Source organism: Antennarius striatus, chromosome 24, assembly GCF_040054535.1.
Source record: "Antennarius striatus isolate MH-2024 chromosome 24, ASM4005453v1, whole genome shotgun sequence".
Lineage (NCBI taxonomy): Eukaryota > Metazoa > Chordata > Actinopteri > Lophiiformes > Antennariidae > Antennarius > Antennarius striatus.
Window position 1 is genome coordinate 10,300,306 of NC_090799.1, and position 17,179 is coordinate 10,317,484.

Sequence of the window (17,179 nt, forward strand, 5' to 3'; positions counted from 1 at the left end):
CCCACCACAAGGACAGAAAAACATTCAAACCACTCGATCCACCACTCACACTCACCGGAAACCGGAAACCGGAAAGAGCTGCTATCATGTCTCCTGTCATGATAGGAGACATGATAAGAGGACATGATAGGAGACATGATAGGAGACATGATAGGAGGACATGATAGGAGGACATAAAGACCTGACATGAGACTGGAAATGTAGACACAGACAGGAGAACGGAAACATCACAGACTGAAAGGGAAGAAACAACAGGTTTAAAGAGATCACAACAACCAACAGGAAAGAACCAACAGGAAACAACCAACAGGAAACAACCAACAGGAAACAACCCACAGGAAACAACCAACAGGAAACAACTCACAGGAAACAACCAACAGGAAACAACCCACAGGAAACAACCCACAGGAAACAACCAAAAGGAAACAACCAAAAGGAAACAACCAACAGGAAACAACCAACAGGAAACAACCCACAGGAAACAACCCACAGGAAACAACCAACAGGAAACAACCAAAAGGAAACAACCAAAAGGAAACAACCAACAGGAAACAACCAACAGGAAACAACCAACAGGAAACAACCAACAGGAAACAACCAACAGGAAACAACCAACAGGAAACAACCAACAGGAAACAACCAACAGGAAACAACCCACAGGAAACAACCCACAGGAAACAACCCACAGGAAACAACCCACAGGAAACAACCCACAGGAAACAACCAACAGGAAACAACCCACAGGAAACAACTCACAGGAAACAACCAACAGGAAACAACCAAAAGGAAACAACCAAAAGGAAACAACCAACAGGAAACAACCCACAGGAAACAACCAACAGGAAACAACCAAAAGGAAACAACCAAAAGGAAACAACCAACAGGAAACAACCAACAGGAAACAACCAACAGGAAACAACCCACAGGAAACAACCAACAGGAAACAACCCACAGGAAACAACCCACAGGAAACAACCAAAAGGAAACAACCAAAAGGAAACAACCAACAGGAAACAACCAACAGGAAACAACCCACAGGAAACAACCCACAGGAAACAACCAACAGGAAACAACCAAAAGGAAACAACCAAAAGGAAACAACCAACAGGAAACAACCAACAGGAAACAACCAACAGGAAACAACCAACAGGAAACAACCAACAGGAAACAACCAACAGGAAACAACCAACAGGAAACAACCCACAGGAAACAACCCACAGGAAACAACCCACAGGAAACAACCCACAGGAAACAACCAACAGGAAACAACCCACAGGAAACAACCCACAGGAAACAACTCACAGGAAACAACCAACAGGAAACAACCAAAAGGAAACAACCAAAAGGAAACAACCAACAGGAAACAACCCACAGGAAACAACCAACAGGAAACAACCAAAAGGAAACAACCAAAAGGAAACAACCAACAGGAAACAACCCACAGGAAACAACCAACAGGAGGCGTCACCACAGAAACCCTCTCTGCTACATAAACTGTCTTATTAATGAGGGTAAATTATGGGATGGAGGCAGTTTGAGCAGCCCTTAATTCTTCTGACATCTCATTAAAGCCCACTCTGTCCTTTAGCTACGCTCCCCTACTCCCCGTCTGAAGACGAGTGGGGGGCCACACCGGTCCCCAGAGGGCCAACCCTGTCTGAAGACGAGTGGGGGGCCACACCAGGCAAGTGGGGGGCCACACTGGCCCCCAGAGGGCCGTGATGGGGCGTCCTGGGACGGCCGGAGGAGAATCAGAAGAGACGTCAGGCGTTTGTGGCCCCGGTGGAACGTGACCCCCAGGAGGGCCCACGTGACACGCGTGTAGTCGTGTGTTGAGACGTGAACCAGAACATGTGAATTAATCCTCCCAACAAGAACAAGAACGACGTCCATTTTTAGTCCTTCTAATGACGTTAAAATGAGATTCAGAAACGGTCATTTTGAACAAAATGTACCAGAAACGATCAAAACAGGACAAACACAAGTCTTGTAACGCCGTGTGTCTGATTCCTGATCTATGTAACCCATATATTATTATAATTGTTGATTGATTAATTAGTTGATTGATTCATGACAAGAGCATTTAGTGTTTCAGACACAACACAGAACAAACTCGACACCTCAGTGTGTGTCCTGACAGGTGAGTCGATCAGGTTTTAATCAGGTATCATTTAAATCCGTTTGAACAGGATGATTCTGTTGTTTGTGTCTGTCGTGGGTTTTAAAGCCTAAACCATGAATCTTGTGTCATTATTGTGTATTTGACCTTTTAAAAAGTAAAATGAATATAAACAGTTAAACACCAGAGAAGATGATTCGATCTAAAGCTGTTCTGTAACCCAACAAATGTCCCCGACAGGCTGTCTGATCGTAGATCCTCTCTGAGATGCAGGTTTGTGTCCTTGTGGGAAACAAATGACAAACTGTGTTTCAGATGAAGCCTCTGTTGTTCAGAGGAAACGAGTCATTAGATCTGTGGCGACGCTAACGTGACACCTTCACTGTGAGTCACAGCGTTAGCATCTTAGCACCAGGAGCCACCAGAGGTTCAGCCTCGCATTCATTCATCATTCATTCATTCATCATTCATGTCCCGCTGCAGGACTGAAGCAAACACAGCTTCAGCGCAGCTGAAACGCTTTCATCTGCTGGCAGCAGGCGGTGAATCTATCATGAGCATCGTGTGTGTGTGTGTGTGTGTGTTGCCTCCTCCGCTCCACTATAAGAACACACACCATTCTGGTGAATGAGACCTCAGAAAAACACAACTCACGCAGGTCAAAGGTCAATCTGAGGCGTGCAAATGTCAAAACAGGTTGAAGGTGGATGGTCCTCCTCTACGGCCCTCAGAGCTCCAGAATGTTCTGAGGGTCAAGATGCTCTAAACTGCTGGTGGGGTTGGGATCTGATCTGATCACCACTGGCAGCCGATGGGTTAATAGTAGTACATAAGTCAACAGTGTGTGTGCAGGAGTTGTGGTCTGTGTGAAGTGTGTGAGCTACTGCGACATGAGAGTCCATTAATGCACGGGAGCAGCTGAAGATGTTCCTTCCAACCTTGAACAGAGGTATTTAAGGCGCGGAGACATTTTTCACAGAGATAACGCCGCGGCGCCGACAGCAAGAACATCACACCCCGATCGGACCCGTGTTCTCTGTCAGCGACGCCGACCGTCGCCAAAGGTTTCCTTAAAGGCAGGAGAATAATTCATTACCTGCTGCGTAAATGGCGCAGACAGCAAACGTGAATTCATCATTTCTGCAGCTGGGGGTCAGTGAAGGTCCTTCAGATCAGATGGTCCTGATCTAACGGAGGGAAGTCAGCCACTGATCAAACTGATCTATCACCTGGTATATTGCCTATATATAATAATATATAGTGAAAAGTGATCGTCTTTAACTATTCCGACATAAAGGCGCTGCCATTCAAAGGTCGAAACACAAAACCTCCAGTGTCGTCTTCATGGACGGATTGCTTCACTATAATTCCTCCTATTGAGTAATAATTAGAGAACTGAAGCTGAAGAGGGGCTTTGAAGGAGGAGTGCTGGTGACGCCAGGGTGAGAGGAGCACACGTCACTCTCTTCTGCCACACTATTCCCCCCCTGCTGGGACGAGGACACCTGGAATGTGTCCGTCCAAACGTTTCTCAGTGTTTCACTGAGTCGCCTCCATTTCTGTCCCTCGCAGCTCAAGAGAAAAACAAACTTCTTATAATTTGACTGGTTTCAATCAGAGTCTCTCCTCTGTCAGGATGGGGGGGGGACTTCATCGCTCACGTGACTCTGAACTCTATTCTCTCTACATTTATATTTAACTCCTTCATTGCTGCTAGAGGCTCAGAGCGGAGGTCGCGTCGGTCCTCGTGACGCTCTGACGCACGCCGACGACACACTTTAGTGAACACTTGTTCGCACGCCATGTCCTGCTCTGAACGGATTTAAATCTCATGACGTACGTCTGAGAAGAGGAGGAGACCAACACCCGCACCAGCATACGTCAGCGTGGGTCATGCATTGTGTTATCTGACAGTGGGGGGGGGGTGAATGTGGTGTAAATAGTGTCTCAGAGGTTCTATGGTGTAATCACAGCTGAGGTCAGAACCGTCTGGGGAGGAAGAGGAAGAGGAAGAGGAGGAGGACTTTATTCAAACCCTCCAGACACTAAAGGACGGTAAAGAGTTTGAATTCCCAAAGCTTTATTTATTACGACGAGTTAATCTGATTCCACGAAGCTCTAATTGTGCCTGAAACTCTTCTGTCCAATCACAGATCAGCTTTTCGGCAGCATCCCCTCCGTCACCCGCTCCTGTAATCAGATTACTTCTGTCGTCGCCGTGAGATGAATAAAACATGAGTTAAACAGCCAATCCCACGGCGGCGTCTGCAGCTCCTCCTCCTGTCAGGGACCTCTGATATCTCCATCGCCGTTACCCCACCCCCCCCCCGCCCCCCCGGGTCACGTGGGGGTTCACACACTCTGCCAGCAGGATGGAATGCGGCCTCCAGCAGAACTACTTCCTGTTGGCGCCAGAGCTCACCTGAGCCGACTGGAGGAAGAGGAGCTGCTCTTCATCTGAGGGGTGTCTGCCTCCGTTTGTGGGGGCTTCAGACAGAAACACTTTAATATCTAACACCAGTCCCCCCCCCCAGAGGTCGTTTCTGCCTCTGTGACTTTGCTCAGAGCGACTCCCCCTGATAAGATCTGGATGGAAACGCTCCTGTTGAATATGAATGAGTCCCCATCAGTCTGGGGGGGGTGGGGGGGGTCAGGAATGATCTCTGCTGCCTCCCTTCTGTGAGATGAAAACATTAAGGAGGGTAAGTGATGGGGGGGAGGGGGCGAAATGTATTTTATTGTGGGGCGTGGAGCACAAAAACATCTAAATACATCGGAACAAGCGCCCCCTGCTGGTGGAGCGTTATCAGGAAATGGGTCAGAGCGCCACAGGTGTGTGTGGGCGTGGTCACACAGGTGTGTGTGGGCGTGGTCACACAGGTGTGTGTGGGCGTGGTCACACAGGTGTGTGTGGGCGTGGTCACACAGGTGTGTGGGGGAATAAATTCTTTTAAAATACTTAAGCTGAATATTTCAGGTAATTTTCCATTTCATTAAATAGTCGAAACACGCACGATTTGATTTCCCTAAAATAATCTAAACGTATCCAAAAATAACCAGTCACCTGATTAAATCTGCAATGAAAAAAGGATTAACAATTAAGAAGGAAATGGAAACCATTACTTTGACAGTGAAATGTTTTCACCTGCTGAAAATGATAAATATGCTGTGATTTAAATCTGATTTTTTTTAAAAATTACAAGCTTCTCTTTTAAGACCAACAATTGAAACCGACTCCAGTGACTGACGTCAGAGAGAAGAAACAACCAAAGCAAACCGCAGCTCAGAGCACACAGAAATACGTCACGTCACAGCCTGGAGCTCAAGGCCGGCCTCACAGAGGTCACCAGAGGTCGACTCAGCACGACTCCACAAACACGACACCTGGACACACCTGGAGGTAATGCTTTAATCTGAAACGGGTTATATATCCATCAATGATTAAAGAAACAATCAATCAAATCAGTGTTCAGAGAACGTTTTCCAGCAGTGAAACGGACATGACTGACTGACTGTTTGTCTGACTGTTTGTTTGTCTGACTGTTTGACTGTCTGTCTGTATGTCTGACTGTTTGTCTGACTGTTTGTCTGACTGACTGTTTGTCTGACTGTCTGACTGTTTGCCTGACTGTCTGTTTGTCTGACTGTCTGTCTGTCTGACTGTTTGTCTGTCTGTTTGTCTGACTGTTTGTCTGACTGTTTGTCTTACTGTTTGTCTGACTGTTTGTCTTACTGTTAGTCTGACTGTTTGTCTGTTTGTTTGTCTGACTGTTTGTCTGACTGTCTGTTTGTCTGACTGTTTGACTGTCTGTCTGTTTGTCTGACTGTTTGTCTGACTGTTTGTCTGTCTGTTTGTCTGTTTGTCTGACTGTTTGTCTGACTGTTTGTCTGACTGTCTGTTTGGTCTGACTGTTTGTCTGTTTGTTTGTCTGACTGTTTGTCTGTCTGTTTGTCTGACTGTCTGTTTGCCTGACTGTTTAACTGTTTGTCTGACTGTCTGTTTGTCTGACTTTCTGACTGTTTGTCTGACTGTCTGACTGTTTGACTGTCTGACTGTCTGACTGTTTGTCTGTCTGTTTGTCTGACTGTTTGTCTGACTGTTTGTCTGACTGTCTGTTTGTCTGACTGTTTGTTTGTCTGTCTGTTTGTCTGACTGTCTGTTTGTCTGTTTGTCTGTTTGTTTGTCTGACTGTTTGTCTGTCTGTTTGTCTGTTTGTCTGACTGTTTGTCTGACTGTCTGTTTGTCTTACTGTTTGTCTGACTGTTTGTCTGACTGTTTGTCTGACTGTCTGTTTGTCTGACTGTCTGTTTGCCTGACTGTTTAACTGTTTGTCTGACTGTCTGTTTGTCTGACTTTCTGACTGTTTGTCTGACTGTTTGTCTGACTGTCTGTCTGACTGTTTGTTTGTCTGTCTGTTTGTCTGACTGTCTGTTTGTCTGACTGTTTGTTTGTCTGACTGTTTCTCTGTCTGTTTGTCTGTTTGTCTGACTGTTTGTCTGACTGTCTGTTTGTCTTACTGTTTGTCTGACTGTTTGTCTGACTGTTTGTCTGACTGTCTGTTTGTCTGACTGTCTGTTTGCCTGACTGTTTAACTGTTTGTCTGACTGTCTGTTTGTCTGACTTTCTGACTGTTTGTCTGACTGTTTGTCTGACTGTTTGACTGTCTGTTTGTCTGACTGTCTGTCTGTCTGACTGTTTGTCTGACTGTTTGTCTGTCTGTTTGTCTGACTGTTTGTCTGACTGTCTGTTTTTCTGACTGTTTGTCTGTCTGTTTGTCTGACTGTCTGTTTGCCTGACTGTTTAACTGTTTGTCTGACTGTCTGTTTGTCTGACTTTCTGACTGTTTGTCTGACTGTTTGACTGTCTGTTTGTCTGACTGTTTGACTGTCTGACTGTTTGTCTGTCTGTTTGTCTGACTGTTTGTCTGACTGTTTGTCTGACTGTTTGTTTGTCTGACTGTTTGACTGTTTTTCTGTCTGTTTGTCTGACTGTCTGTTTGTTTGTCTGTTTGTCTGACTGTTTGTTTGTCTGACTGTCTGACTGTTTGTCTGACTGTTTGTTTGTCTTACTGTTTGTCTGACTGTTTGTCTGACTGTTTGTTTGTCTGACTGTTTGTCTGACTGTCTGTTTGTCTGTCTGTTTGCCTGACTGTTTAACTGTTTGTCTGACTGTCTGTTTGTCTGACTTTCTGACTGTTTGTCTGACTGTTTGTCTGACTGTCTGTTTGTCTGACTGTCTGTTTGTCTGACTGTTTGTCTGACTGTTAGTCTGACTGTCTGACCGCCTGTCACCTCGGCCCCCGTCTCAACAGGATGCCGATCGACACCGATCAGATTACCGTCCACAGATCAATCGAACGCTGGCAGCCCGAAGAGCTGCGGCTCAAAGTCCTGCATGCTGTGCAGCCGCAGCGTGGCCCCCTGGGTAAGGGCGGGGTCCAGGTTGTCATCGGGAATCATCACCACCTGCATCCCTGCAGCCCCGCCCGCCTTCACGCCGCTGGGGGCGTCTTCAAACACCAGGCACTGGGGGGGACAGGACAGGGACAGGGTGAAATAAACCCCCCAGGACCCCAGGAAGAAGAAGGAAGAATAACAGCGGGTCGTGACCCCAGTCTGACCCACACAGATGCATCATGGGACTGAATCCCATGTGAACACGGCTGCAACAAAGGTTTAGGAGGAACATACGTGTTAAAGACACAGAAACAGACCAATGAGAACCAGGGTCACGCTACAACCAGGGTCACGCTACAACCAGGGTCACGCTACAACCAGGGTCACGCTACAACCAGGGTCACGCTACAACCAGGGTCACGCTACAACCAGGGTCACGCTACAACCAGGGTCACGCTACAACCAGGGTCGGGGATCTCATCTATCACCCCCTGTGGGTGTAAAGCTGTGGTTGGTCAGACCAGAGAGGTGACATTAAGTCCCGTCTCTTTAGATGATTATTTCTCAGACATGGGGGGTTGGGGGCGGGGGCAGAACAAGGACACTAAAAACTTGGGCGACGCCCAACTTCCTGCTACTTAATTCAGACAGAATTGAGGTCATAGAGCTGGACACCAAACACCTCACAAACACATTAACTGGTGATAAAAGCATGTGAATACATTACCCTCCAGCCTGCAGCTCATTGTGAGGCCCCTGGGAGTCCCCTATAATTGGGGGGGGGGGGTCCTTAAGCTACAACGTCAAGGAAATTATCAGGTCCACCTTATTTCACTAGTTTAGTTCAAAAATCCTCCGAGGCGTGAAAACAAATCCTTCTGGTTCTGGTGACTCCAAGTAATCTTTATAAAATTCTCCTTGTCTCAGTTGAAACTAGTTTTAATCACTAAACTCAGTCTACTATTGATTTATGACGTAGTTTGGAGGAGAGGACAGGAAGGGACTCTGTTCTGTGATTGTGTTTGTGTTGTGACTAAAGTGAACCCATGTGAACACAGATAACGACTTTAACACGACATAAAGACGTGAAGTAAAACAACACAACCTTGAAAGCACGACGGAAACCCAGTGAATAACCGGAGTTATCTGGAGCTCCCATTACACAATACATCCCATAAAGAACAGAACATATGGGACAGAACAATAACATGATGCCAGAGGAGGAAGAAGGGAGCATTAGGAGAATTCATGATGTAATGGTTCGACTCCTCTGAGGTCACAGCTCCTGTGTGTGTGTGTGTGTGTGTGTGTGTGTGTGTGTGTGTGTGTGTGTGTGTGTGTGTGTGTGACGAGGGAGGAGCTATAGATGGTGCCATCCAGGACATGTGACAGTGAAATCAACACCGCGATCTGGAGCTAACAGCTGTTAGCATCAGACCCTGCTACCTGGCGCGTGAATTCTCACACGTCATTGTCCTCGCCGTCTACATCCCTCCACGTGCGGACCCTGAGACTGTACGAGAGACTATCTGTGGGACCACCTCTGCTCTTCGGACCCCAGTACGTCCGTATGGGGGACTGTTTGTCTTCTATGGTGACCAGCAGCACGGGGGCGCCACAGGGGACCGTTCTCTCCCCCATTCTCTTCACCCTCTACACATCAGACTTCAAACACAACTCAGATACATGCCACATACAGAAGTACTCGGATACATGCCACATACAGAAGTACTCCGATGACACTGCGATAGTGGCATGTATCCAGGAGGGTGATGAGGGGGGGTACAGGGCATTGGTGGCTGTATGAGGGGGGGTGTACAGGGCGTTGGTGGCTGACTTTGTGGAGTGGTGCCAACAGAACCAGCTCCAGCTCAACGTCTCCAAGACCAAGGAGATGGTGCTGGACTTCCAGCGGGCACCTCCCTCTCCACAGCCGGTGATCATGGAGGGCAGTGAGGTGGGGGGGGTAGGAAACTATCAGTACCTGGGACTGCAGCTAGACAGCAGACTGGACTGGTCACTCAACTGGGACTGTGTGTACAAGAAGGGGCAGAGCAGGATGTACTTCCTAAGGAGGCTGGCCTCCTTCAACATCTGTCCTAAGCTCCTTCTCATGTTCTATCAGTCCGTAGTCTCCAGTGTGCTGTCATACGCCATTGTGTGTTGGGGTGGGGGGGGCCAGGAAAAGAGATATGGACCGTCTGAACAGACTCATCCACAGAGTCCAGGCTCAGTGGTCGGGCTGAGCCTGGACTCTGTGGAGACGCTTCTGGGGAGCAGGACCATGTCTAAAATTAAGGCCATCATGAACAACACCAGGCACCCCCCCCCCCCTACACACCACCTTCTCCCAGCAGAGGAGCACCTTCAGCGACAGACTGCTGTCACACAGCGCCTCCACAGAGAGGCTGAGGTCCTCCTTCGTGCCCCGTGCCATCAGGGGGTACAATGACTCTCTCAGGAGGAGCGGGGGGGAGGTGGCGAGGTCAGCACGGGGTTGAATATGGATTTAATTTAATTTAATTTAAATTTAATTTTATACTGTTGTATATATATATATATATAATTTATTTATTTTCTATACTGTTTTATATTTTAATTCAATTTTATACTGTTTAGATTTTATTTTATACTGTTTATATTTTAATACTGTAATATTTTTAAATTTTATACTGTTTATATTGTAGTTATAGTTTAGTATATAAGTCCTGTTAGTGCTGCATGTGCCTGTCTGTTAGTGTAATGTATGTCTTGTGGTATGTCCTGTGATGTCAGTGTTTCTTTTTCTCCTGCTGTTTATCCAGTATTATTTGTTATTTAATGCCTATCTATCTATCTATCTATCTATCTATCTATCTATCTATCTATCTATCTATCTACCTACCTACCTACCTACCTACCTACCTACCTACCTACAGGAGGAGCCACAGGAGGAGCTACAGGAGGAGGAGCTAATAATAATAATAATAATAATAATAGACCTTTATTGTCCCACAGTGGGGAAATTTGTGCGATTGTGGCAGCAGGGGGGTGGGGGGGTCAAACATAAATAGTTAAATAATATACATACATATTAACATCTGCAACATGAAATTGACATATTCACATATTGTAAACATTAACATATATCATGTTATCAGAATGTAGTTACATTCACACACCAAAAATATACACTACAGGCTGAAGATTACATCGTTCATCCAGAACTAGAACGATTTGTTCTTTGAGTGGTCTGCTGGGGGGACTGCTGGTTACTACAGGACTACAGGAATATAAGAGGAGCTACAGGAGGAGGAGCAACAGGAGGAGCTACAGGAGCAGGAGCTAGAGGAGGAGCTAGAGGAGGAGCTAGAGGAGGAGCTAATGTTAGCAGCGCTGACCCCAGACCTCACCTGGATGTAGGTGTCCGTGTCTTCATTGTACCTTATTTGAATATCAGGACTATAACCCCCCCCCCCCCAGGTGGTTTATACGCTGTGATTAATGGGGGGGGGGACTAGTCGTCTCTGGCCCCTCCCTCCCCACCAGTATGAGACGTAGTTCACCCTCATGTTTCATTTATCTTATTCAGCCTGCTGAACACACACACACACACACACACACACACACACACACACACACACACACACACACACACACACACACACACACACACACACACACACACACACACACACACACACACACACACACACACACACACACACACACACACACACACACACACACACACACACACACACCTCATGAACATCTCTGTCACATTTCTGTTCTCCACTGAGAGGAGAGCTTTCCATTCATGGGGGGGTCAGCGTGGACGGTGTCACTACTTTACCGGAGGTGTTCACAATGAGGCCCCTGAGGGCCCCCCCCCCCCACACAGAACACCCATTAAGTCAACTGGTTTGTGTGGTGTAGACCAGCACTCCTCTATGTGCGCCTGTGCCTCGCCCGCCGCTCATCCCCCCGCTCCTCCTCTGACTTCGGGGCGGGGGCCGGGGAGCGACGCATCGTCATTGGTTATTCTGAACACTCCATCAGCCCCCCCCCCCCGAGCCCCGGTTTCATATCTCATCAGGAGAAATGGCAGCTTTTAGCGCGGTGCAGATTAAAGTCAGGTGTATGGGGGGGGTGGGGGTGGGGGTGGGGGGGCTCTTAGGTGAAGTCACTGAGAGTCTGAACAGATTCCTGTTGAATCAGACTGTAGGAACACATCATGTACAATCAGAGACAACGGTAGGAAGGATTCCTTTACACATGGCCTTGATTTACACCCAGAGCCATCTGCAGAGGTAAATGTGACGTATGGCCCCCCCCCCCACCAGGAGGACTCCACAGCTCCAGTCAATCTGAGTGTATCTTCTAGATAAAGAACAGATTCATTAACGTGAGCTGCTGTCAGTTTACTGGGACGTTTCAGTAATTAATGCTGTTGATGTCGTGTACCTCATGCATAAAAGGCACAGATGCTATTCTTCCTGCTGCCTGGGGGGGGGGGGTCACCGCGTCACGTCATTCATTCTTTTTCCTCATTCTTTGTTTTATTTTATCCCCCCTCGCATCTCATCAGATGTTTCTGTGAACGGTGATCCGTGTTGGAATCAAACACGCCTCAACACAGGACTCTCTCCTGCCGGGCTTCTCCTCACCTTCTGCATCTTTTAGAAGCACGTCGTGTGTTATGCAACACAATCGACCAGGACGCCACGCAACACAATCGACCAGCACGCCACGCAACACAATCGACCAGGACGCCACGCAACACAATCGACCAGGACGCCACGCAACACAATCGACCAGGACGCCACGCACCAAATCATCACAAGCACATTTGCTGAAATGATCAGCATAGTGCTGATTATTTTAGCTGCGTTTTATTAAAATGGGTCAGGTCACGTCTCAGACTGACTCAACACACAAAACGCTTCCAGAGAGGCTCCAAATATCTCTGTAAGCCCCCCACGTTTGATCAGAACGTGTGTGTGTGTGTGTGTGTGTGTGTGTGTGTGTGTGTGTGTGAGCGGCTGACATAAGGCACCGTCTGTATTACAGCAAATGGAACATATTGGCTGTAGATGAGCAGCTATTGGCTGATATACAGGAGCTTAATATAACCGACTGAACAGACATTAAAGACGGAGTTTGTCGGCGTTGGAACGCGGCGGCGTTGGAACGCGGCGTTGGAATGGGCGGCGTTGGAACGCGGCGGCGTTGGAACGCAGCGGCGCAGTTCCTCCACGTGTCCTCAGTGAGGAAACATCTGAGCTCTGGAGAACACATCCATCATTATTACACAGTCTGTAACCGACCCTCTGAGGGCCGCGCCGGGGACCTCTGGACTAACCTAGCTAACATGCTAAAGGCTAGCCGTAGAGCAGAGGAGCTAAAGGTCATTCATGACATCTATTCCAACGCCGTCTTTACAGAAGAGACTTTATTTTCTTGTGTTCTATCAGATGGAATCATTCACACAGCTGAGCGTCTTTAGCGTGAAGCCTTGACATGGTCACTGTGCCCCCCCCACACTGAGCGCTCCAGTCTCCTACATATCCGTGTTAGAGAACACAGAGCCGATCTCTCCTCTTTGTCTTCCTGCAGAAACACTTCTTCTCTCACCTCGTTTAATAAAACTCACAAACACACAGCGACCTTTATTTCTCCATCCATTAAAACTGTACATGAAGAATCTTCACCATCAGGAGCTGCTGGAGACGTGGTGTTAATAACACGTTAATAACACACTGATAACACATTAGCTGTGTTCTAAAGGGCAGGAACTTCCTCTCATCTGTTCTGTTTCCTTCTGGATTCACAAAGAATCTAGAGGAGCTGAACACAGAACCCTTCATCTATTGATAAACTGAACATAGAACCCTTCATCTATTGATAAACTGAACATAGAACCCTTCATCTATTGATAAACTGAACATAGAACCCTTCATCTATTGATAAACTGAACATAGAACCCTTCGTCTATTGATAAACTGAACATAGAACCCTTCGTCTATTGATAAACTGAACATAGAACCCTTCATCTATTGATAAACTGAACATAGAACCCTTCATCTATTGATAAACTGAACATAGAACCCTTCATCTATTGATAAACTGAACATAGAACCCTTCATCTATTGATAAACTGAACATAGAACCCTTCATCTATTGATAAACTGAACATAGAACCCTTCATCTATTGATAAACTGAACATAGAACCCTTCATCTATTGATAAACTGAACATAGAACCCTTCATCTATTGATAAACTGAACATAGAACCCTTCGTCTATTGATAAACTGAACATAGAACCCTTCATCTATTGATAAACTGAACATAGAACCCTTCATCTATTGATAAACTGAACATAGAACCCTTCATCTATTGATAAACTGAACATAGAACCCTTCATCTATTGATAAACTGAACATAGAACCCTTCATCTATTGATAAACTGAACATAGAACCCTTCGTCTATTGATAAACTGAACATAGAACCCTTCATCTATTGATAAACTGAACATAGAACCCTTCATCTATTGATAAACTGAACATAGAACCCTTACAGGCTGTAATGGATTAAAATGAGTCCTTTTAAAAGAGGAAACGTTTGTTTTACAGCTCAGTGACTGAACTGGTGAGTTCGGGTCCGACTGTGAATCATTATTCTAACAGAATCTATTGAACCCAGTGTGGATTCATCTTCTAATTGAACCGTCTGCCCACACTCAGACCTTCATTGACTCCCAGTTCATCTAAATGTCACTAAACGCGGCTGGGCTGAGCTCTAACCGATGGAGCCTCTGGTTGGGGCAGTACTGACCTTCTCTGGGGGGGCTGGGGGGCTGAACCTGCTGGCACACACCAGGAAGATGTCGGGCTGAGGTTTGCTCCTCTTCACCTCGGTGTCGTCGCCCAGGACGATGTGGTGGAAGCGGCTGAAGAAGTCTTGATGGTGGCTGGTCTTCAGCCTGAAGGTCACGCCTGCTGAGCTGGTGGCCACGCCCATGGGGACGCCGTGCTTCTGCAGGTGAAGAACCAGCTTCTCCACACCTGGAGGAGACACATTCACACCCATCAGTCCACCATACATCACTCCATCAGGTCGTCTGAGGACTACTCCCTCATCCTGGATGGATCTGTGCCCTGACTCCTCTCCTAGAAGAGAACCAAAGTTTCTAGAACAGATTTCATGAAGTTCCTGAGGGGAACCATGAGACCTGTTCAACCTGATGCAGATGTATTGTGTTTCTATGGTGATAAATGTGTTTCTATGGTGATAAATATCGGTAAAAAGCAGCAGTGGATTATAAATCAAGCTGCAGCGTCAGTCGGTACAACAGATTGACTCTAATCAGCTCCATAAAGCGTCGTCTACGTCCCTTAACGGGCTGAATGTTCTGGAGACGTGACGGAGCTTCAGACAGATGTTCAGTTCTGCTGAAATTAAATGAAGCTCATATTTTTATATAATAAAGAAATTAGACAAATTTAATGACGGTCCAATGCAGTGAACGCCACATTCTCAGTTACAATCGCGTGCGTTTTGTTCTCTTGGATTCTTCCTGGATTCTGGCTCCGTTGGTCCTTCACTGGTTCTGACCTCATGTTCTGTCCCGTCTTTATCAGGTTGGTGGCGGATGGGAAACTTAATCCTCTTCTGTCCTGGACAGTCGCTGTGTTTCTCTCGCCTTGTGGAGGTCAGACGAACGTGAGAATCTCTCTGATCCTACATCTAAGCTGCGTGAAATCAGTGTGAAGGTGCTGCTCGTCACCAGTGGAGCAGCAGGAAGTCCACAGAAAACCACCTATCTGTCACCATGTGGACTCTCTGAGCAGATACAACACAATCTGATTTAAATCTCAAACACGTCATCATTTCGATGTAATATTTCTGACCAACTCCAGACGTGTCTCAGCCTGCAAAGTCATTACTGTTCCAGTTTCATTGAGATCAGTGTTGACAGTGATGATTGTGATTAACACAAACTGGAATAAAGTGTGGATGGAGTTAACAGGAACCCGTCACGGAGCCGTTGGTAATTATTTCTGACCTTTTCGAGGAGCTAACTACGTGCTAACTACAGTTGTAGTCCTCGTTAGAGACGGACCCCCAGAGGTGTTGCCGTTCCTCCGTCCCGGCCTGACCCACGCCGCTGGACGTTACCTGGCAGGAGTTTGGCGGTGGGGAAGATCCTCTCCTGGATGTGTCTGGTCTCAGCCAGCAGCTCCTCGGCCTTCATGGGCAGCTCCAACACGTCCCTGATGATCTCACAGGCCTCCAGGGCGTTCCTGCCCATCACCGAGGACTTCACCGCCCACGTGTACCGCTTCCCGTGACGGCTGCACACCTCCTGGAAGGAGTCCGTGTACAGCTGCTCCGTGTCTGGAGGGAGGAAACAGGAAATAAAACGGGATTAGACACATTTAATCTGATCATATACGATCATTAAATACATGAAGACCTACTACCAATAGATGGAATAAAATTCACCCTAACAACAGTTTGAATATCAACGATCTGAACAAGGACCTGAACAAAGACAGACGTGTTTCACTCGTTACCATGGTTTCAAAGGAACCTTTTTTAAAAAAAAAACAAAAAAAATTAATTACAAAAAGATTTGTTAACAGTTTAGTATTTTAAACAGGTCGGTAATGACGCATCGATGATTGGTGTGAAACCTTTACTTTAAAAAAGTGGTCAATTAACGTGAACTTTGACCCAGTTCGTAAATATTTGTTGAATTTCTGACATTTGTTTATTTATTTTGTTTGTTTGTTTGTTTTTTACCTTCCAAACATGTTTTCAAAAACAGACTTTCATCATATTTAAAACAAAAAGCAACAAAAAGGAACGGAATGACGACTTCCGGTCCCCAGAATAAACTCTCTCATTCCATTCTACTGTCATCTGTAATCTGGGTCATTCTTTTAGATTAAAACCGAATTAATCATGACCACATGGAGGTAAAATGATTTATTTAATCCGGTCTGACGTGACGAACAGAAACATTTAACTAGTTCTGAGCCGGAAGTTCGTCTCGTTTCGTCACCTCTCGGCTAGAATGAGGGCTATTAGCGTTAGCATCGCTCCGGATTAGCGTTAGCATCGCTCCGGATTAGCGTTAGCATCGCTCCGGATTAGCGTTAGCATCGCTCCGGACTGGCGTTAGCATCGGTGCTAGCTGGTGTGAACAGAACCGGGCTCACACACCGAGCAGCAGCCCGTCCATGTCAAAGATCACATGGCTGACGGGCCGGTAGGAGCCGCCGGACGCTGACATCTTCCACTTCCGCGTTGGAAATGCAGGATATGACGTCAGCAAGACGTTCAAAATAAAAGCCCTATAAAGCGGAAACACGCTGCTTATTAAAATACAGTAAATCTAAAATATGTTTACACGTTCAAAAATGTTTTTTGTTTTTTTTTAAATTAAAACGGTTTTATAGAAGTTTGGTCGGCACACAATGGCTGATGGGAGATGAAGTCCAAATGGAATTTTTACTGAATGAATATAGATTTAGAAACATCATTGAGAACATGAGTAGTTGTCAGGTCTGGGTTCAGATTTGTGTTTGTTTTATCAGGTATCTATAATATCAATGACTGATAAGTGATTGTGTCTGAGTTCATAAACATCCTAATAAGGGATGATAAATCACCA

At 46.4% G+C, this 17,179-nt stretch overlaps 1 protein-coding gene across 2 annotated transcripts in view; it reads right to left on the bottom strand.

The window, feature by feature from the left end:
• The window catches only part of pudp (pseudouridine 5'-phosphatase), a 28,886-nt gene extending 12,077 nt beyond the window's left edge, over positions 1 to 16,809 (bottom strand). The window contains exons 1-4 of one of the 2 annotated variants that reach the window (XM_068309313.1): positions 16,729 to 16,809; positions 15,679 to 15,897; positions 14,335 to 14,564; positions 7,453 to 7,645 (exon numbers count right to left, since the gene is read on the bottom strand). In XM_068309313.1, coding sequence (XP_068165414.1) covers positions 7,469 to 7,645; positions 14,335 to 14,564; positions 15,679 to 15,897; positions 16,729 to 16,798 — 696 coding nt within the window. In that variant the 5' untranslated portion in view covers positions 16,799 to 16,809 and the 3' untranslated portion in view covers positions 7,453 to 7,468. Of the gene's footprint in view, positions 1 to 7,452; positions 7,646 to 14,334; positions 14,565 to 15,678; positions 15,898 to 16,728 lie in introns of those variants that run through there. The other variant, XM_068309314.1, reaches the window with a different exon arrangement.
• Between the last annotated feature and the right edge of the window lie 370 nt (positions 16,810 to 17,179).